The sequence below is a fragment of the Gossypium hirsutum genome, chromosome D06 (assembly GCF_007990345.1).
Source record: "Gossypium hirsutum isolate 1008001.06 chromosome D06, Gossypium_hirsutum_v2.1, whole genome shotgun sequence".
NCBI classification, from domain to species: Eukaryota; Viridiplantae; Streptophyta; class Magnoliopsida; order Malvales; family Malvaceae; genus Gossypium; species Gossypium hirsutum.
Genome location: NC_053442.1, coordinates 62363782 through 62385599, shown reverse-complemented (window position 1 = coordinate 62385599; position 21818 = coordinate 62363782). Strand labels below are relative to the sequence as shown.

Genomic DNA, 21818 nt, shown 5'->3' with positions numbered 1-21818 from the left:
TGAAACGTATGTTAAAGTAAACTAAAAGTTTACTAATACAAATGCAAGTACTACTTGGCGTGACTAGTTAAACCATCCTAGATCAAATATGATGTGAAAATTAATTGAGAATTCATATGATATTATTAAAGAACCATAATATTCTTTAATTTAAAGAATTCTCATTTGATGCTTGTTCTCAATGAAAATTGATTGTTAGAAACTCACTAGCTAAAGTTGAGATTTAATGTCTTACATTTTTGAAATGAATATGGGCCCATTCATCCATTATGTGAATGATTTTGATATTATATGATTTTGGTAGATGCATCTACAAAATAATCACGTATGTGTTATCAACTTGCAACCTATCGTTTGCAAGATTGTTTATTTAAATAATTAATTCCAGATCATGCAATTAAGATAATTCATCTTGCTAATACTGATGAATTTATATCTTAGTATTTTATTGATGAAGTTTGAAAAACTTTTGTAAAAGTTTGTTATTTATGCACATAATAGTTTAGAGAAATTATTTTTTAAATGCCTCTGATTAATGCCTAAACCATTACTTATGAAAACTAAACTTCCTATTTCAACATGAGATTATGTTGATTTACGTGTTGTACGCATCAAACCAATAAGTTATAAATACTTCCCATTATGATAAGTTTTTTATTAAGAGCTAAATATTTCTCATCTTTGAATTTTTGTATGTGTGTATATATTCCAATTACTCCGACACAACACAAAAAGATGAGTCAATCCTCAAATAGAGTTGGGAATATATATTAATTACAAGTCTCTTTGTATGTATTGGAGATTCAATTATGACATGATTTGTGATTACTATTTTGATTCGATAGTTTTCCCAACATGAGGGGGAGAGAAATAACAACTTGTAATGAGTTAGGGGGAACGTAATTTGAACTAGTAGCTCAACGAGGAAAACTCATTACAAGTTAACTGTCAGATGTATTTAAAAACTTAATAAGAATAACCAAATATTATATAACATCTAATATTTTAATTTGAATCAAAGTCCCGGCAGGACAATCAGTTAGAATAAATAATAGATTGATCGATTCCAAAGATGAAAATTCTTCTAGATGGTCAAATAGTGGAGACAAGTGCTCCAAAAGAGACCCAAGACATAACTAATAAGTAAAACTCCAGAAGAGATTCAGGTACCTGAAATTGAAGATTAAAATAATAGATCTTAATAAGTTATGCCAATTCGAGAAAATGTGAAACCAAATAATAAAAGTGGTTGACAATAATTTTGCATGCAATGTTATTATTGATATAATGAAACAAAAGGAGGATCTTTAATAAATCTATTGAGAAATATAGATATAGAATAAATTAATCAAAATAGAAAGATGCAATTCAAGTACAATTAAATTTGTGGAGTTTTTGGACCAGTAGTTCAAATATCTCAAGGTATAAAGCCAGTGAGGGTGCAAATGAAGTAGTTTTGCAAAAGCAAAATTATAATATGAAGTTTTTTGCTAAGTCCTGGCATTTATTATGAAAAGAAATAATATTTTTTTTGTGGTGGATGCAATAATTTTTAGATATATTATTTTGACAATTCATAGAAGATTTAACTTATGTCTAATGGTTGTTGTTACAACCTTTTTATGAACCACTATATAGTAAAATTTATATTCAAATCCTTGAAGGATTTAGGATGATAGAAGCATATCGAAATTGTCGGGAAATTGTTCATTTATATGAATTGAAATAATTGGAACATATGTGGTAAATTTGACTCAGCGAATAGTAGTTGAAGGAGGATTATAAAATGATCCAAAATACCTATTTGTGTTTTTATAGAGGAATTATGATTAAAGTTTGTTATGAAAATTGTTGAGACTCTTCAAGAGATCAAAATATATTTCCCCTAAAATTTCCCCACTCATGACTTCCAAAAGAACGGTGATATAAATGCTTAGCAAATTCATTAATATAGTCATTTGAAAACTAGTATTCAATTCAATAGAATATGAGAAAGTATATGATGTTTTTATGAAGGGGAGTAACTATGCATTGTACTATTTTTCCCTTAACCGAGGTTTTATCCCATTGGGTTTTTCTGGTAAAGTTTTTAATGGTGCAGCATAATATACGCATTTAGATATGTTTACTTTTTTCCTTCACTAGGATTTTTTCCCACAAGATCTTTATCTTAGTAAAGTTTTAACGAGGCACATTATCTACCAATGGACATCCAAGGGGGTGTTATGAATATCTTATTAAGTGGATGTCCATCAAGATCAAGATAATTTTTGATGTACTTTAAATTCTTATAGCCATTAGAAGTAGGTCTATACTTCATTTATACTTCTTATGTCTATAAATAGAAATTTTGGAGAAACTTTGTAAATATTTCAATTGATCAATAAAATACGCTCTCTCTTTGCTTTCTCATTTTCTTTGTTCTTTACTTTCTGTCCTTTTATTTTATAGCAAAAACTTATATTTTATATTAATATTTATCTAAGTTCTTGATTGAGTTAATGTCACCTTTAATCGGGTTACCAACTCGATTAAAAAGTTAAGAAAATGTCATTTTGTAATTAAACTAAACAATATTATTCAAGGATATTCTAATCTTTTAACTTAAAAAAAGCCAATAAAATATGTATATGGTGAGATTCGAACTCTTGCTAATTGCATTAATAAAATTTATATTTACTACTCAACTAAAGTTTTATTTTGATATTTTTATACATTTTAATTTTTTTGTGCACACTTTATTAGCCCCATCATTGTATATATTAATAATATATTTAGCTGAGTTGGTGTCACAAGTTAACTCGATATTGACTCAAGATTGATGAAAAGTGTCAATATTATGATAAACAATTTAATTTGTTTTTTTTTTCATTTTAATAGCATACATATTTAATGCGCTATTATTAAATAGTTTTAAATAATACATTTAATTATTTATTATAAATTATTTCTTTTTTTAAAGAGAAATTTATTAATTCATTCAATAAATAAGACCATACAATTCAGGGGAAAAAAGTAACAAACACCCATTGAACGCGCTAAAGTACAAGCTCCATCAACATAACAAAAGCTTTAGCTTCAACATCAATAGAACATTATGGCACGTTGACAATCGACTCTGTCACAACTTAAGCACAACATAAGGAGTGATTGCAAGCACTTAATACAATAAGGAAATCAACCCCGGATGGTCCAAAACAGTGAGCATAAATCGACAAAAGAACTGAGCATCCACCAAACTAGAGGGCACAACGACAAAAGCAACCCTAAAATTACTCGCAAACACAAGATTATAAGGACTAAACTGAATTAAATGTAAAATTGATTATATAAATAAGAAATAGGAGGTCTCTAATGGACCATAGTGAAATCAAATTTTAATTTGGAGTTTTAAATTGAAAGTTATGTTAGTCTCAGTTTTAGGGACTAAATTGAATAAATTGAAATTTTTGTATAAATTGACAATTGATTGTGAATTGGTTGTTTATTGATAGTGTTATGTGTTTATGTTAATCCATAACTAACGTCGACCTAGATTCATCGAGAGGAAAAGGAAAATCCAAAGCTATTAATTAGATCAAAATTTTTGGTTTGTAATTCTATGATTTGGGAACCATTTAGTTGTTGCATATTTATATCATTCTACATTATATGGAATTGGAGGTTAGTTATTGATAATTTTTTGAGCTAAATTGATATGATTTGAATTGAATATCGAAGCAAGGACTAAATTGAATAGAATAGAAAATTTTATGACTTACTTGATATGTGAAATTCGGTTGATATATATATAAGTTATGTATTGAATTGGTAAACTGATGATGAAAATCAAAATGAATAAACATGAATCAGGTTGTATATTGAAATTGAAATTTGGTTACCCTATTATTTGTCGGACCGAGTTAGTTGGCGTACATAGGGTCAGGTTATTATTTGGAAACCATCGTTGCTCGGAAATCTGGGTGGTAATTTCATACTTGAGTCATCGTTGTCAGGTAATTCAGGGTGACAATTTTATCAGATCGTTTTGTGGGTAATTATATTTTTTTACTAGAACATACGTGCCAAGTATTCATTAAGCACATTTGTTTGGTATGGATACCAAATTGAAGTAAAACTCATATATTAAATTTTAAAAAAAAAACCCTACATACCAAATGGAATATTAACTCTTTCCCTTTAGAAACTAACTTTAATATATGCATAATATATATATGGGAAGGGATTTACTTAAAAAAAACTTGAAGTAAAATCATTAAAATTGAAGATTAAAGGATGGAACACAATCCTAAACCCTGCAATGTTTCAGCCCACTAGCTAGCTGGCAGAAGCCTATTGCTGCTAATGGGTGGTGCCTCGGGTATCCCTAAAAAGGCTGAGAAAACTTAAAGCACTAAAATGAAAAACCTAAAAAACAAAAAACTTTTAAACAAAAAGCAAAGAAAAAAACCCAAGTCCTTCAATCTTCCTAGAGGTGCTCATGGGCCGGGCCGGCCCGCCCGAAATATGGGAGGGTTTGGGTAAAAATATAGGCTCGAAATATGGGCTTGGATAAAAAAACGAGGCCCGTTTAAAAAACGGGCCGGGCCTCGGGCACCACTTTTTTGGCCCGGGTCCTGCCCGGCTTGGCCCGATATAATAAATATATTTATTTTTTAATTTTAAAATATTTTTAAAATACTTTTTTATTATTTTTAAAATAAATTTATGGTATTTATTAAAAAAATGGGCCGGGCCAGGTGTAAAGGCCCAATTTTGGCCCAACTTAAACCAACCCTAACCAAACCCAATTTGGCCCAACCTAATCCCAACCCAAACACAAAAAATAAATAAATAAATAAATAAAAACCTTGGCCACCTACTCCACCACCTTTGTTGGCCACCCACCTTAGCCACCAACTCCACCACCCTTGGCCACCTAAACCACCCCAACCACTCCACTTGTAAAATTTGGCTATAAAAGCCATTCAAGACTTTGTTTTTAGGGGTGGGTTTTTGGTTTTTTGGAGAAGGATTGTTCTTTGTTTTGGAGGAGGTTTTTTTTGTTTTTTGGAGGTGTTTTTTTGTAAAAAAGGTTATTTTTGTTTCTTGGAAAGGCTAGTTTTTGGAGATTAATCAAAGATCAAAGCAAAAGAGGTTTCTTTTGTCTATTCTTATCTTTAGTTCTTTGTTTGTTTATTGTTTTCCTTTCAATTTTATTTTGTTTTTTTATACGAAAGTAAAATAAAAGTAAGAAGCTTACCTATATTTTCATTATCGAAAAAGGTTTTTTTGAGGTCCGGCCGCCGTGTACGGTGGCGCCGATGGCGGCCCGTGGGGGTCCATGACCGAAGCAAAGCCGGACCAACGGCCGGATTTAGAAAAGAGGGAGAAAGAGAGTTGAGAGCTTTGTTTTATTATTTTATTATTTTTACTATTATTTATATTATTATTATTATTTCTCATGTATATATTATTTTTTTTATATTATTATATTATATATGCCCTCTCCATATTTATTTATATTATTACTATCATTATTGTTACTTTTATTATTTTTTATTTCTAACTACTATTATTATATATATGTATTATTGTTTGTATTATTATTATTATCACCCCTATTGTTATTACTTTACTTTTGTATTCTAATATATTATTAATATTATTTATATTTTTATTATTTTTGCTATCACTATTACTATTATATATTAGTGTATATTTTTATGTATATATATATTTTATATATAGTATTATTTTTTATTACTTTAATTTAATATTTTTATTATATTTGCTTTTTGTATTTCTATATTTATTATTATTATATAGTAGTGTGTATTTCTATTATATACATATATATATATACATTTATATATAGTATTATTGTTTACTTTACTTTAATATTATTCTTATTATCATTATATCCAACCCAATAATAATTCTTTCATAAAAGTAATATTCCGTATTTGGTAATTCGAGACAATCGTGCCCTAACTTATTGGGTTTCGATTTTTCTCCTTTAACCTAAATAACGGAATACTCTTTTAAATCGTGACATGAGTTTTGAAAAATGCTTATTCTCGGAGATACGAGGTGTTGTTCCCTAACTTACTGGGTATGGCATTTCGTTACCTCGAAATAAGATTTTTGCAAGTAAAGGCAATATTCGGTGTTTGGGAATTCGAGGAAACGTGCCCTAACTTACTGGGTTTCGATTTTCCTCGTTCACCTTAACTAACTGAATAACCTTTTGAAATACACGAATTTTTATATAAAAGGCAAGCTCGTTCTCGAAAATTCAAGATGTCGTGTCCTAACTTACTGGATGTGACATTTTATATTGTGAGACGAGAAGGTCCTTAACATTTGAGCATTTTCTTTACAAAGAGGGATCGTATTTTAAATTCTTTCAAGTTTTCAAATTTTCGACACTAAGACACTAATTAATCAACTAGGTACCAATTTTGGGCGTATCGAGGGTGCTAATCCTTCCTCGTGCGTAACCGACTCCCGAACTCATTTTTCTGAATTTCGTAGACCAAAATCGTTGTTTTAATAAAATTAAATCATTTATTAAAAACAACCACCTTTTGAGGTGACCCAATCACACATCGTCAAAAAAGGATTGGTGGCGACTCCCGTTTTTATTCTTTTTTTTCCAAAATCCAAGTCGACCCCGTTTTCATCCAAAAAATGGTGTCAACAGCTTGGCGACTCCACTGGGGACTTTTTCAAAATAAGTGAGTCAAGCCACGAGTTGATTATTTTTTGTCTTTTTGTCGAAAGTTGAAAATTTGATTTAAATATACGATCTTCTCATTGCATTTCATTTGTTTTGAGCTATAGTTTTCATCATGTTTCGTATTTTAAACTTTTATATCTTTGCATTGCATTGCATGACCGTTGGTCACACCTTTTAAGTGGGAGTGAGAAGCTACTCCTTCGTGAGGTTTTCACCTCCGTGCAGGATAGTGGATCGCTTTCGGGATACATCCGTACCTATGTCTTCGTGAGATTTTCATCTCCGTGCAGCCATAGGGAAATGTATTCCCCTGAACCGAACTCGGTCTATATGAGCCTATAATGGGTGAAGATCGAGGAATCTGCTGGTTCGGGTACCTTTGCTTTAGAACCAAACCCCATGTAGTAAACCTTAGGAACTCACCTTAAGTAGAACTACACCAAACCCTAGTAAATACCCTGATGTGCTTTTATTCTTTTTGAATTATCTTGGATTATATGTTTATATCTGGTACTGATATTTGTTGTTTTACTTTGGATGCATGACATTTCAACTGCATGGCATTTCATTATTTCAAGGCGTTGGTTCATATTCGGTTTCTAGAAAGAAAGCTTATCATGGAAAGAAGGTTTCTTGATAAGGTGGAAGATAATGCGGCAGTCCGAATTTGGTCGGAAACGACACAACAAGAGAAAGGGGATAGTTTGGCTGAAGGATATATATCAGAGCTATGGGACTTTACCCGCATTAGCATAACCCAGAACGATTTACAAGAGTTGAAAGGAATTTGGGACCATTGGGACGAGGAGGCCAGACAGTTGTTTTATTCCCATTACGGGGACTTGCCGTACCTGCTAGATATGAAGGTAGATAAGCACCTATTCCGGGCTCTCGCACAATTTTGGAATCCCGCCTATAGTTGTTTTTCGTTCGGGAAAGTTGACTTGGTGCCTACGATAGAAGAATATATGGCTTTACTTCGGTGTTCAAAGAGTCAAGTCGACAGAATCTACTCAAGAGCCGCAAATGTACCCTTTTTGAGAAGGTTAATGAACATAACAGGCATGAGTGAGCAGTGGGTTACGGCCCGAATTAAACAAAAAGGGGATAACAAGTGCATTTCTTGGAGGAGTTTGAAAGATGTGGCTTTGGTGCACCCGGATATAAAAAAGAGGGTAGATATCTTCGCCCTAAGCATATATGGCTTAGTTATCTTTCCTAGAGCTTTGGGGCATATTGATGAGGCGGTTACTGATTTGTTCGACCGCCTTGATAAAGGAGTTACCCTGATTCCAGCAATTTTAGCGGAGACATTCAGATCATTGAGTACCTGTCGGCGAGCGGGCGAAGGCAGGTTCATTGGATGTGCACAGTTGCTACTTGCGTGGTTCCACAGTCATTTTTGGAAAGTGGATAAGGTGTCATATCGGGTCTTCTCTGAAAACTATTCGCCGCTAAAGGAGACGATAGCTACACCGAGAAGGGACGACATTTCAATGGAAAAATGGATGGCAATTATTCAAAACTTGCATGAAGAAGACATTGAATGGAGAGCTCCGTGGTTACTTCCAGACGAAATTTTGTACCGATGCGGTAGTTTTGATTGGGTCCCTTTGCTTGGAATCTGGGGAGCTATTGGCTATGCCCCGTTATTAGTGCTCAGACAGTACAGATCAAGACAGTTTATACCCGCAACCCAGGGGCTGGCCGAGTGTGAATTCTCGTATGGGGGTGATGGCTACAAAAAGAGGATTCGAGAGATATCCAATGCGTGGAATCAGACTCGCCAAATGAAGCGATTAGCTGTAGGACCAATGACAACCCCCGAATATAAAGAATGGAGGGTCAGAAGAATCAATGACAATGTCCCCAAATCAAGCCTCGAAGGCAGTCATTCGATAGAGGAGCACTTACGGGTCATCCCTTCTGAACTAGAAATTTTGAAGCAAGATTTTGAAAGAAGAAATGCAGAGTTGGAAAAACAGATAGAGCAAATGGAGGAAGAAAAAACAAACTTAAGGTTGGATGTAGATGTCCAGAAGCTCGAGATGGAGCGATTAAGAAAAGGAAAAGCTAGGGCTGAAGAAGATCTGAACAGTCTGAAAACAGATTACAAGAAGTTGCGATCATCAATGAGAACCGCCGGGTTGGGAAAGACTTCTGAACAATGGCGCAAGGAAGTTCAAGAAGAAAAGAACAAAGCTGATAGATGGGAAACAAGGTTTCAAGAAGTTCAAACCCAGAACGAGACTTTAAAGAAGAGTCTGTCAGAGAATCAGAAAGAAAAAGGGGAACTAGAAAATAGAGTGTCCGAGTTAGAAGAATCTCTCTATCGGCATCGAAATCGAAATTCTGTGATGGAATTAAAAGCAAGCCTAAGTAGAATTGAAGAGATGAAACGAAGAATTGAAGAGTTAGAAGCAGCATTGCGAAGTTGCGAGATGCGGATTGAGCACATGAGATCTAATGAAGATCGTCAAACCGAGCAGTTGCACTACTTTCAGAACCAAGTAAGAGATAGAGATCAAATCATGGGAGAAGCCGTGCTTCAAATCCGAGAGGTGGCTGATCACTTGCAGACGTTAGCAGTACAAGCTGATGTGTTAAGCGTGAAGTACGAATTAGAGTCGAGTCGAGGACAAGAGCTAGCCTCGTTGCTTAGGAGGATTAGAATTTTGAGTTTTAGGGCTAAGTCGTATATGTAATCCACCTTATGTAAAAAAGTTTATTTTCTAGTAAAGTTTTCATAATGAAATTGAACTAGAATTAACGCCTTTTGCATTCATTTCATGCATTGCATTATATGCATTAATGACCATTAAAAGACCCTAACTAAATAAAATTATTTCAGTTAACCTGGAAAACCGTCACTCTTACGGAACTCGAGCGAAGTCAAGAAACATGGATCAAAGACTAGAAAAACTTGAGCAGCTCCAAAGAGATATGCAAGATCAGATAGAAGAGCGGTTGGAAAAGATTCAGCGAGAGATGCGAGAATCCCAAGACGACATGATGGCAAAGTTAACGCAACTGTTGAAAGGAGGAAAAGACAAGGGAAAGGACCCTATTGTTAATGTTGAAGATGGAAATAGTGATGAACCCCTTTACCCTCCAGGCTTTACCCCTCTGCACGCGCATACTCAAGCTGAAATGTATCAACAAAGACCCTCTGTTACAATTAGACCCCAACAATTCCAAACGAGTCCTCCAATCGGAATAAGTAACAATTCCGGAGAGAATCCCACCAATCTCATAGTCCCTGACCTCGATGACGTGGCAGAAGTGGAAAAGACGAAAGTGGATCTGTCAAAGCAATTGGAAGACCGATGTAAATGGCTGGAGGAAAAGTTTAAGGCCATGGAAAGTGCTGATTACCACCGAGGAATAGATGCTAAAGATCTGAGCTTGGTGCCTGATTTAATCCTCCCTCCTAAGTTTAAAATGCCGTAGTTTGAAAAATATGACGGGACAAGTTGTCCCGATGCTCATATCACTATGTTTTGCCGAAGAATGACCGGGTACATCAACAACGAGCAGCTGTTGGTTCACTGTTTTCAGGATAGTTTGATCGGGTCAGCTGTTAGATGGTACAATCAATTGAGTCGAGCTGAAATCCACTCTTGGAAAGATTTGGCGCAGGCCTTTATAAAACACTACAGACATGTGATGGACATAGCACCCGATCGAATTGTATTGCAAAATATGGAAAAGAAAACTAATGAGAGCTTTCGCCAGTATGCTCGAAGATGGAGGGAGGTAGCAGCACAAGTTCAACCACCACTTTTAGAAAAAGAGATAACCATGCTTTTTATCAATACTTTGAAAGCTCCATTTCTCAATCACATGCTGGGTAGTGCCACCAAAAGCTTTTCAGACATAGTGATGTCTGGAGAAATGATAGAAAATGCCATAAGGAGTGGCAAGATAGAAGCAGGAGAAAGTGCTAAAAGGTCAGCACCGAGAAAGAAGGAGCATGAGATAAACAACACAAACATGTTTAACAAGGACCATTCTAGATCAATCACGGTGGGACAAGCCAGAGCAACAACCACTAATCAGCAAGGTTCTTCGAGACGGGAGTCCAATTCAAGGCCAAATATAGAAAGACCTCAATTCACACCCATCCCGGTGACGTATAAAGAATTGTATCAGAATTTATTTGATGCACATGTGGTATCTCCATTTTACCTAAAACCCATGCAACCTCCGTACCCCAAATGGTATGACATAAACTCCCAATGCGAGTACCACGCGGGGATTAAGGGGCACTCGATTGAGAACTGCACTGCATTCAAGAAGTTAGTGGAGAAACTTATCAATATGGGGATCGTAAAGATTGGCGACTCATCAGGGCCAAATGTAGCAGAAAATCCGTTGCCCAATCATGACGATAATAGGGTAAACGCGATAAGTGAGAATGAAGGAAGAAGAGTCAAAGCCAACGTGGCAGAGATAAAAACCCCTCTTGGATGGGTTTGGAAACAAATGGTAAAAAGAGGTCTTATCAAGCAAGATTCGATAGAAAGGCCTGAACAAGCAAAGAGATTTTGTAAGTTCCACGCAGAAGAAGATCATGACATCCAGGAATGCACCGAGTTCAGAATCGTGGTGCAAAACTTTATGGATAGCAAAGAAATGGAGTTTTATGAAGAAATCAAAGGGTTAAAAGAGGAAGAAGTTTGTGCTACAGGAGAAGGATCTGCAAGGAGAACCCAAGAGCTTTGTCATCCAGTGGTTATCATTTCAAAGCCAATGAACAAAGAATCTGGAATACAAATAGGGCCAAAAGTTATAATCCAAAAACCTGTATCCTTTCCTTACAAGGGTAACAAAAAGGTTCCTTGGAGTTACGATTGCAATGTGACGATTCCAGGAAAAGAGAGCTCGGTAAATGCTTCAAAAAGAAGGAAGGATTCTATACACGAAGTGGAAAGCGCTATGATCCGGCAGACGCGATAGTGGAATCTGGAAAAGAAAAAGCTTTAGCAGTTGAGCTAGGAAAAACAAAAACAGACGAAATTGAATCGAGTGTCAATCAGCCGGTAACTGAAAATCAAGCCAATGAATTTCTAAAATTCTTGAAACATAGCGAGTACAGCGTGGTAGAACAATTACATAAGCAACCGGCTCGTATCTCCGTACTTGAGTTGCTTATAAGTTCAGAGATACATCGTAATGCGTTGATTAAGGTGCTAAATAAACTTATGTCACTAAAGATATCTCGGTGAATAAGTTGGACCGCTTGGTTAATAATATCAATGCCAATAATTTCATCTTTTTTAATGATGATGAAATACCGCCAGGGGGAAGAGGATCTACCAAAGCATTACACATCACTGCTCGTTGCGGGGAGTATATGTTAGCTGGAGTGCTAATTGACAATGGATCAGCCTTGAATGTTTTACCCCTATCTACCTTAAGTAGGTTACCGGTGGATAACTCTCACATGAGATCATGCCAAAATATAGTGAGAGCATTTGATGGTACCGAAAGAAAGGTGATAGGAAGAATAGAAGTACCTCTTTTAATTGGCCCAAATACATACGATGTGGACTTCCTAGTGATGGATATCAAGCCGTCATATAATTGCTTATTAGGAAGACCCTGGATTCATTCGGCAGGGGCGGTGCCTTCATCATTGCACCAGAAGTTAAAATTGGTAATAGAAGGCCGGTTAATTACAATTGACGCCGAGGAAGATATCATTGCATTGGTAACCAATGATACACCATATTTGGGAATAGACGACGAGGCAGTTGAATGTTCTTTTCGATCTTTGGAGTTCGTAAATGCAACCTTTGTCATAGGGGGAAAGAAGATTCCGACGCCCAGCATGTCTAAAGCCACAAGGATGGGATTACAAGCGACAGTTGGGAAAGGAGCTATGCCTGGAAGAGGACTTGGAAGATGCCTTCAGGGAAGGATGGGGGCACCAGTAGTGAAATACAAACAAGATCGTTTTGGTTTAGGATTTAAACCAAATACCAAACAGAGAAGGAAAGAGTTAGAAAAGAGACAAGATAGAAGGAAGGCGCGTTTGAACGGAAAAGAAGTCGACTGGGAACCTATGGCTTTCCCCCACATATCCAGGACATTCATGTCGGGAGGAACTATGTATTCTGAACTGAGGGCTCCAAGAAAGAAGACCGCAGAGGAAATGTTAAGAAACTTAAGCATCAATGCCATATGTGAAGAAGAATTTGAAGGAGGAAGTACGTCAGGCATCTATCCCGTTGAACCTGGGAGTGTTTTAAACAATTGGACTGCGGAAGAAATGCCTGAAGTTTTTAGAGCTTTTCCAGAGTAATATTCAAAACATTAATTATTCTAAGCCTAGAGAAAATGAAAACTTTTGTGAACTGAAATAGGCTTATATGTGGACATTGTGATTTCAATGAAATATATCTTCGCATTTTGAGTATATATTCTTTTCAAATTCTTTTTTTCATACATTCATGGTCATACTAAATAAGAATCCTTAAATTCATACATTCCCTGTACATTCTTTGATACCTATAACAGGTCCCAAGATATCAATGATATGAGTGACTCTACTATGGACTTAGAAAATCTTTTTGAACGAGATATGTGTCCAGAGGAATCTCAAGATTTTGAAGATAACACAGATTGCAACCTATCTCCGGACTTGTTGAGAATGGTAGAGCAGGAAGAGAAACAGATTCTACCCCACGAAGAGACGATAGAGACAGTGATCTTGGAAGAGGGAAAGGTGTTAAAGATTGGTATCCGCATAGCTGAAGAAGTAAAACAATACCTCATTGAATTGCTGCGAGAGTTCAAAGATGTCTTCGCATGGTCATACCAAGATATGCCGGGGTTAAGTACTGACATCGTGGTTCACCGACTTCCTATAAAGGAGGATTGCAAACCAGTTCAGCAAAAACTCTGAAGAATAAGGCCTGATATCGTGTTAAAAATAAAAGAAGAGGTGCAAAAGCAATTTGACGCTGGGTTCCTGAAGGTGGTCAAATACTCCGAGTGGGTAGCTAACATTGTTCCTGTCCCTAAGAAAGATGGGAAGGTACGAATGTGTGTGGATTATAGAGATCTAAATAAGGCTATCCCAAAAGATAACTTTCCCTTGCCGCATATCGACGCCTTGGTAGACAATACAGCAGGACATTCGCTGTTTTCTTTCATGGATGGCTTCTCGGGATATAACCAAATTAAGATGCATCCCGAGGATATGAGGAAAACTACGTTCATAACCCTATGGGGAACTTTTTGTTATAAGGTGATGCCATTTGGGTTGAAAAATGCAGGGGCAACGTATCAGAGGGCCATGGAACACTGTTCCATGACATGATGCATAAGGAGTTAGAAGTCTATGTTGATGACATGATTGCAAAATCTAAAACAGAAAAGGAACATGTGCAGGTCCTTAAGAAATTATTTACGAGATTGAGGAAATTTCAGCTAAAGCTAAATCCAGCAAAATGCACATTCGGGGTCAGATCAGGAAAATTACTTGGATTCGTGGTCAGTGAAAGAGGAATTGAGATTGATCCTGACAAAGTAAGAGCAATACAAGAATTACCCCCGCCGCGTACTCAAAAGGAGGTTCGAGGTTTTCTAGGAAGGCTGAACTATATTGCTCGGTTCATCTCACAGCTAACTGAGAAATGCGACCCCATATTTCGCCTCCTCAAGAAACATAATCCAGGTGTATGGGATGAGGAATGTCAAAAAACTTTTGAAAAAGTCAAACATTACTTATCCAACGCCCCAGTACTGATGCCACCCTGCCCAGACAAATCGCTCATACTGTATTTGGCAGTATTTGAAAATTCCATGGGATGCGTGCTTGGTCAACATGACGAATCAGGACGAAAGGAAAGAGCGATCTACTATCTCAGTAAGAAGTTCACCGAATGCGAAACAAGATATTCGCCAATCGAGAAATTATGTTGTGCTTTAATTTGGACAACTCGGAGACTGAGACAGTACATGTTGTACTATACGACCTGGTTAATCTCCAAATTAGACCCTCTGAAATACTTGATGGAGTCAGCCGCTCTGAATGGAAGAATGGCTCGATGGAAATTCTTCTATCTGAATTTGACGTAGTCTATGTGAACCAGAAGGCGGTCAAAGGGAGTGCAATAGCGGAATTCCTAGCAAGTAGGGCTCTCGATGATTATGAGCCATTGAACTTCGATTTCCCAAATGAGGATTTGATGTATGCCGCAACCGTAAAGAAAGATTTCCAAGAAGGTGGTCCTTGGAAGTTGAGTTTTGACGGAGCTTCAAATGCTATAGGCAACGGAATTGGGGCAGTACTCGTGTCCCCTAGTGGAGATTATTATCCTTTCACTAGCAAATTGGACTTTGACTGCACAAATAATATGGCTGAGTATGAAGCTTGCATTATGGGCATTCGGGCAGCCATAAAGCGGAAAATTAAGGTGCTAGAGGTATACGGGGACTCTGCATTAGTAATTTACCAGCTCAAGGGGGAATGGGAAACAAGAGACCCGAAGTTGGTTCGCTATCGAAAATTGGTTATGGAATTGATCGAGGAATTTGATAGTGTCACCTTTAGTTACCTCCCACGAGATGAAAATCAGATGGCAGATGCTTTGGCCACTTTAGCCTCCATGTTTAAAGTGAACAAATTAGAATATATGAAGCCTATCCAGATCAGCATCTATGAGGTTCCAGCCCATTGTTGCACATTGACAATGAAGAGGGAAAGGATGATCACCCTTGGTACCATGACATATTGCGATATGTGAAGAGTCGCGAGTACCCTGACCATGCGATAGAAAATGATAAGAAGACATTAAGGAGATTAGCCATTGACTATGTCCTTGATGGGGAAATTTTGTATAAAAAAGGAAAAGATCAAGTACTGTTAAGGTGTGTGGATGCTGTTGAGGCAAAGGAAATTTTGGAAGAAGTGCATGAAGGTATCTGCGGAACGCATGCCAATGGCTTCACGATGGCCAGACAAATTATGAGATTTGGGTACTATTGGTCCACCATGGAAGGGGATTACATTAATTATGCCAAGAGGTGCCATAAATGTCAAATTTATGGTGACAAAATGCACGCACCACCTTCACCCCTTCATGTTATGGTTTCTCCATGGCCTTTCTCCATGTGGGGAATGGACGTTATCGGGCCAATATCTCCAAAAGCTTCCAATGGGCATCGTTTTATCTTTGTGGTTATTGATTACTTCACTAAATGGGTGGAGGCGGCTTCATATGCAAATGTCACGAAGTCGGCAGTTAGCAAGTTTCTGAAAAAAGAGATCATATGTCGATACGGGATGCCTGAAAGGATCATATCCGATAATGCGCTGAACTTAAACAACAACTCAATAGCGGAAGTTTGTAGTCAGTTCAAGATCAGACACCATAATTCGTCACCGTACCGTCCAAAAATGAATGGTGCCGTGGAAGCAGCTAACAAAAACATCAAGAAAATTATAGGAAAAATGACTGAAACCTACAAAGATTGGCACGAGAAATTACCTTTTGCTCTCCTGGCATATCGTACTTCTGTTAGAACCTCTACCGGGGCAACACCATTTTCTTTAGTCTATGGGATGGAAGCAGTTTTACCCATAGAAGTTGAAATTCCTTCTCTCCGAGTATTAACTGAACTAAAGTTGGATGAGGCTGAATGGATTCAATCCAGATATGACCAGTTAAACTTGGTAGAAGAAAAGAGGTTAAAAGCTATTCGTCATGGTCAGATGTATCAGAAACGAATGATGCGAGCTTACAACAAAAAAGTTTGTCCCAGAGAATTTTACGAGGGGGACCTGGTGCTGAAAAAGATTCTTCCTCTACAAAAGGATTTTAGAGGAAAGTGGATGCCAAATTGGGAAGGTCCTTATGTGGTAAAAAAGGCCTTTTCAAGAGGAGCTTTAATCCTGAGCGAAATGGATGGTAAAAGCCTATCAAATCCTGTAAATTCAGACTCAGTCAAGAAGTATTTCACTTAAAAAGGGGGCATTCTTAAAAAAAAAAAATGGGAGAGGCCAAGGTGAAAACCCGCAAAAGGCACCTTGAGACCAAAGGGGATTTGAGTTGAAAACCTGAAAAAGGCGGCTCGAATTTTGAAGCGTGAGGTACGGCTCGAATTTTTGAGCAGGATCTGAGGCATGTGGTGGTCTTACTACACCTGAATCGCAAGAAGGAGTAGGTGACATCTTGGGGTATCGACAAAATACTGTAGATTCCAAACACATATTAAATGGTCTTTAGAAAACTTGTGCAGGGAAGCTCGTGCTGTGATATCTGGGGCACCTGTTGTCATCTTATACTTTGAATCTTGGCAAAACTTGTTGTCTTGATTATTGTATTCAGTTCAAGCTTTGCTCCCCAATAAAATTTCATTCTTGTCCATTGTCTTATTTCATTTTTTACCTTAGCAAAATTTGCTATCTCGATTAACTCATTCATCTCGAGATTTGTTCTTAATAACATTTGTTTGTTCGTTGTGGTAACCTTCTCGAAAAACATTTAGAATAACTATTAATAAACTGAATGTTCAAGCAATTGGAGTTTTGCATATTACTCTAGAAATTTCTAAATAATGAAGGAGCCTGAAACAGGACTGTTGTTTAGAGCACACCAAATTCAAAGTGTCCAAAAAGGAAGAGTCCAAGTCGGGACTATCCTTTCAAATTTTGTTGTCCAAACATTGACAAGATGTCGTGTTGGTGGCAAAGCTTCAATGAACAAACAAGCGATGTTCACCAAGTAATAAGAAAAGGTTTTCTCGGAGAAGGAAATTTTGCATTTGTACATAAACATTTGGTATGACACCTTGGGAATGGTGTAGGAGATCAAAGAGTTTCACATTCTGTATCCTTGAATTGTGATAGCAGAGGATCGAGAAAAAGCCATATCCTTCTACCCTTAGTTTACGGTGGGAGATTGATGGTACAAATTTTATGTCCCAGTGGATTAAACTTTGACGTTCGCAGTGGGGGCAATCTGACTAAGTGTTTCTTTGGATATGCCAGCCGAGCAAGAAGGCGTTGTAACACGTCAGTGATAAAACATGAGCAATGACAACTCAAACATTAAAAATGGATCATTCTCATGACATTCTGCATTCATTCATACACATCTAGTTAGAAGCATTTGATTCATTCTGATCATGCCATCCTAAACACTAGGCATAAATAGGTCCATAAAATGGATTTTACAGGTCATATTCCCTAGAGAACAGATCAAAGAAACAGATCCTATACCCTTGAAGTTGCAATGGGAGGGATTGAAGTCATTAAAGTAGATCTTGTCTTCATGTATTGGCGTGAAGCAGATCGAAGATAGCAGGTCCTATCTTCCTATATTGATAGGAAGTGGATCCAGGATGCAGAGCTTGTCTTCCCATATTGGTGGCGAAGTAGATCGCAGAAAGCAGATCTTGTCTTCATGTATTGGCGTGAAGTAGATCGAAGGTAGCAGATCCTATCTTTCTATATTGGTAGGAAGTGGATCGAAGATGTAGATCTTGTCTTCCCATATTGGTGGCGAAGTAGATCGCAGAAAGCAGATCTTGTCTTCATGTATTGGTGTGAAGTAGATCGAAGATAGCAGGTCCTATCTTCCTATATTGATAGGAAGTGGATCCAATATGCAGATCTTGTCTTCCCATATTGGTGGCGAAGTAGATCGCAGAAAGCAGATCTTGCCTTCATGTATTGGCGTGAAGTAGATCGAAGATAGCAGGTCCTATCTTCCTATATTGATAGGAAGTGGATCCAAGATGCAGATCTTGTCTTCCCATACTGGTGGTGAAGTAGATTGAAGATTGCAGATCTTGCCTTCCTGTATTTGGCAGCGAAGCAGATCAAAGATGGCAGATTTTACCTCCCTGACCACAGTGGAGTACATTGAAGCCGATAACTCTATCTCACTGTATCTGGCAGTGGAATAGATTGAAGATTGCAGATCTTGCCTTCCTGTATTAGGCAGTGAAGCAGATCGAAGATGGCAGATTTTACCTCCCTGTGACTACAGTGGAGTACATTGAAGCCGATAACTCTATCTCCCTGTATCTGGCAGTGGAATAGATTGAAGATTGTAGATCCTGCCTTCCTATATTGGTAGGAAGTGGATTAAAAACAGACTCTATTTCCCTGTATTTAGCAGTGGAATAGATTGCAGGTCGAAGATGGCGGATTTTACCTCTCCGATTACAGTGGAGTACATTAAAGCCAGTAGTTCTATCTCCTTGGGCAACAGTGGAATAGATCGAAGATTACAATCTTATCTCCCTAAGCAGTAGTGGAGTAGATCGCATTAAGTCTTATCTCCCTAAGCAGTAGTGGAGCAGATAAAACCACAGATCTTATTTCCCTAAGCAATAGTGAAGCAGATCGCATCAAGTCTTATCTCCCTAAGTAGTAGTGGAGCAGACTAAAAACACAAATCTCATCCCCATGGAGTCGTAGCAGAGTAGATTGAAGCTACAAGGCGTATCTGAAGTTGCAGTAGAGTGGATCGAAGCAACAAGACGTAGCAGACTGGAATAAGGCTACTGGAAGAAGATGAGCACCAAAAAGTCAAGACTCGGCAAGACCGGGCAAAATTGGCCCTTTTGATGTCTTTGCTCTATTCTCGTTACACGAAAATGAGCAAAGAGGGGCAGCTGTAAAGGCCCAATTTTGGCCCAACTTAAACCAACCCTAACCAAACCCAATTTGGCCCAACCTAATCCCAACCCAAACACAAAAAATAAATAAATAAATAAATAAAAACCTTGGCCACCTACTCCACCACCTTTGTTGGCCACCCACCTTAGCCACCAACTCCACCACCCTTGGCCACCTAAACCACCCCAACCACTCCACTTGTAAAATTTGGCTATAAAAGCCATTCAAGACTTTGTTTTTAGGGGTGGGTTTTTGGTTTTTTGGAGAAGGATTGTTCTTTGTTTTGGAGGAGGTTTTTTTTGTTTTTTGGAGGTGTTTTTTTGTAAAAAAGGTTATTTTTGTTTCTTGGAAAGGCTAGTTTTTGGAGATTAATCAAAGATCAAAGCAAAAGAGGTTTCTTTTGTCTATTCTTATCTTTAGTTCTTTGTTTGTTTATTGTTTTCCTTTCAATTTTATTTTGTTTTTTTATACGAAAGTAAAAATAAAAGTAAGAAGCTTACCTATATTTTCATTATCGAAAAAGGTTTTTTTGAGGTCCGGCCGCCGTGTACGGTGGCGCCGATGGCGGCCCGTGGGGGTCCATGACCGAAGCAAAGCCGGACCAACGGCCGGATTTAGAAAAGAGGGAGAAAGAGAGTTGAGAGCTTTGTTTTATTATTTTATTATTTTTACTATTATTTATATTATTATTATTATTTCTCATGTATATATTATTTTTTTTATATTATTATATTATATATGCCCTCTCCATATTTATTTATATTATTACTATCATTATTGTTACTTTTATTATTTTTTATTTCTAACTACTATTATTATATATATGTATTATTGTTTGTATTATTATTATTATCACCCCTATTGTTATTACTTTACTTTTGTATTCTAATATATTATTAATATTACTTATATTTTTATTATTTTTGCTATCACTATTACTATTATATATTAGTGTATATTTTTATGTATATATATTTTATATATAGTATTATTTTTTATTACTTTAATTTAATATTTTTATTATATTTGCTTTTAGTATTTCTATATTTATTATTATTATATAGTAGTGTGTATTTCTATTATATACATATATATACATTTATATATAGTATTATTGTTTACTTTACTTTAATATTATTCTTATTATCATTATATCCAACCCAATAATAATTCTTTCATAAAAGTAATATTCCGTATTTGGTAATTCGAGACAATCGTGCCCTAACTTATTGGGTTTCAATTTTTCTCCTTTAACCTAAATAACGGAATACTCTTTTAAATCGTGACATGAGTTTTGAAAAATGCTTATTCTCGGAGATACGAGGTGTTGTTCCCTAACTTACTGGGTATGGCATTTCGTTACCTCGAAATAAGATTTTTGCAAGTAAAGGCAATATTCGGTGTTTGGGAATTCGAGGAAACGTGCCCTAACTTACTGGGTTTCGATTTTCCTCGTTCACCTTAACTAACTGAATAACCTTTTGAAATACACGAATTTTTATATAAAAGGCAAGCTCGTTCTCGAAAATTCAAGATGTCGTGTCCTAACTTACTGGATGTGACATTTTATATTGTGAGACGAGAAGGTCCTTAACATTTGAGCATTTTCTTTACAAAGAGGGATCGTATTTTAAATTCTTTCAAGTTTTCAAATTTTCGACACTAAGACACTAATTAATCAACTAGGTACCAATTTTGGGCGTATCGAGGGTGCTAATCCTTCCTCGTGCGTAACCGACTCCCGAACTCATTTTTCTGAATTTCGTAGACCAAAATCGTTGTTTTAATAAAATTAAATCATTTATTAAAAACAACCACCTTTTGAGGTGACCCAATCACACCTCTTCAAAAAAGGATTGGTGGCGACTCCCATTTTCATTCTTTTTTTTCCAAAATCCAAGTCGACCCCGTTTTCATCCAAAAAATGGTGTCAACACCAGGCCGGTCCCGGGCTTATAATTTTTTCCCGGGCCGAGCCTAGGTAAAATTTTAGGCCCATATTTCGGGTCGGGCCGGGCCTGGGCCAAAATTTTTTATGGGCCCGGCTCGGCCCGGCCTATGAGCACCTCTAAATCTTCCCTGCAAAATCATCCACTCCCGACGCACTGGAGGAATTCCTCTGTGGGAGTTGAAACCCTCACCCGTTTCACAAATGTCTCTTATTTCATCCCAACTCCGCAGATTTCTGAGCTCCTTGGAGTTTTCAAAACTGAAAACAAACACTCCAGACTCAGAATGAAAAAAAATCTTCTCTTACTATCGTTGCTCCTTTGTGACTATGGCTTCAACGTCCAGTGGAACGTCTTCTACCTAGTAGATCGGCCTTTCATGCCGTGTTCCCCAAGCTGCCATTCCGCGTGTTGCTCTATTTGCCGCTCGCAGGACGTATCGAGAGGTAAAAATTCAAAACCTGGTTACTCTATCCGTAATCTCAATAATAATGTTGCCTATAACTGA

General features: G+C 36.9%; 3 protein-coding genes across 3 annotated transcripts; all 3 read left to right on the top strand.

Moving 5' to 3' along the window:
- The first annotated feature begins 5074 nt into the window (after window positions 1-5074).
- On the top strand, window positions 5075-9496 carry LOC121218616 (uncharacterized). Its single transcript, XM_041096109.1, has 2 exons — window positions 5075-5136; window positions 7300-9496. Exon 2 carries the CDS (start codon window positions 7339-7341, stop codon window positions 9424-9426), a length of 2088 nt encoding a protein of 695 aa, XP_040952043.1. The 5' UTR covers window positions 5075-5136; window positions 7300-7338; the 3' UTR covers window positions 9427-9496.
- A 735-nt stretch (window positions 9497-10231) lies between these two features.
- Window positions 10232-11680, top strand: LOC121218439 (uncharacterized). Its single transcript, XM_041095626.1, has 2 exons — window positions 10232-10894; window positions 10985-11680. The coding sequence occupies exons 1-2, from the start codon at window positions 10232-10234 to the stop codon at window positions 11678-11680; spliced, it is 1359 nt and encodes a 452-aa protein (XP_040951560.1).
- Window positions 11681-14613: 2933 nt separating this feature from the next.
- Window positions 14614-15477, top strand: LOC121218438 (uncharacterized). The gene has a single exon (XM_041095625.1). The coding sequence runs from the start codon at window positions 14614-14616 to the stop codon at window positions 15475-15477; it is 864 nt and encodes a 287-aa protein (XP_040951559.1).
- The last annotated feature ends 6341 nt before the right edge of the window (window positions 15478-21818 follow it).

Coding starts and splice junctions, on each gene's coding strand:
- LOC121218616 (XM_041096109.1), top strand. CDS start 7,339: ATGGAAAGAAGGTTTCTTGATAAGGTGGAAGATAATGCGGCAGTCCGA.
- LOC121218439 (XM_041095626.1), top strand. CDS start 10,232: ATGACCGGGTACATCAACAACGAGCAGCTGTTGGTTCACTGTTTTCAG. Junction 10,895..10,984: donor ATTTATTTGATGCACATGTG/GTATCTCCATTT, acceptor GCGGGGATTAAG/GGGCACTCGATTGAGAACTG.
- LOC121218438 (XM_041095625.1), top strand. CDS start 14,614: ATGCGAAACAAGATATTCGCCAATCGAGAAATTATGTTGTGCTTTAAT.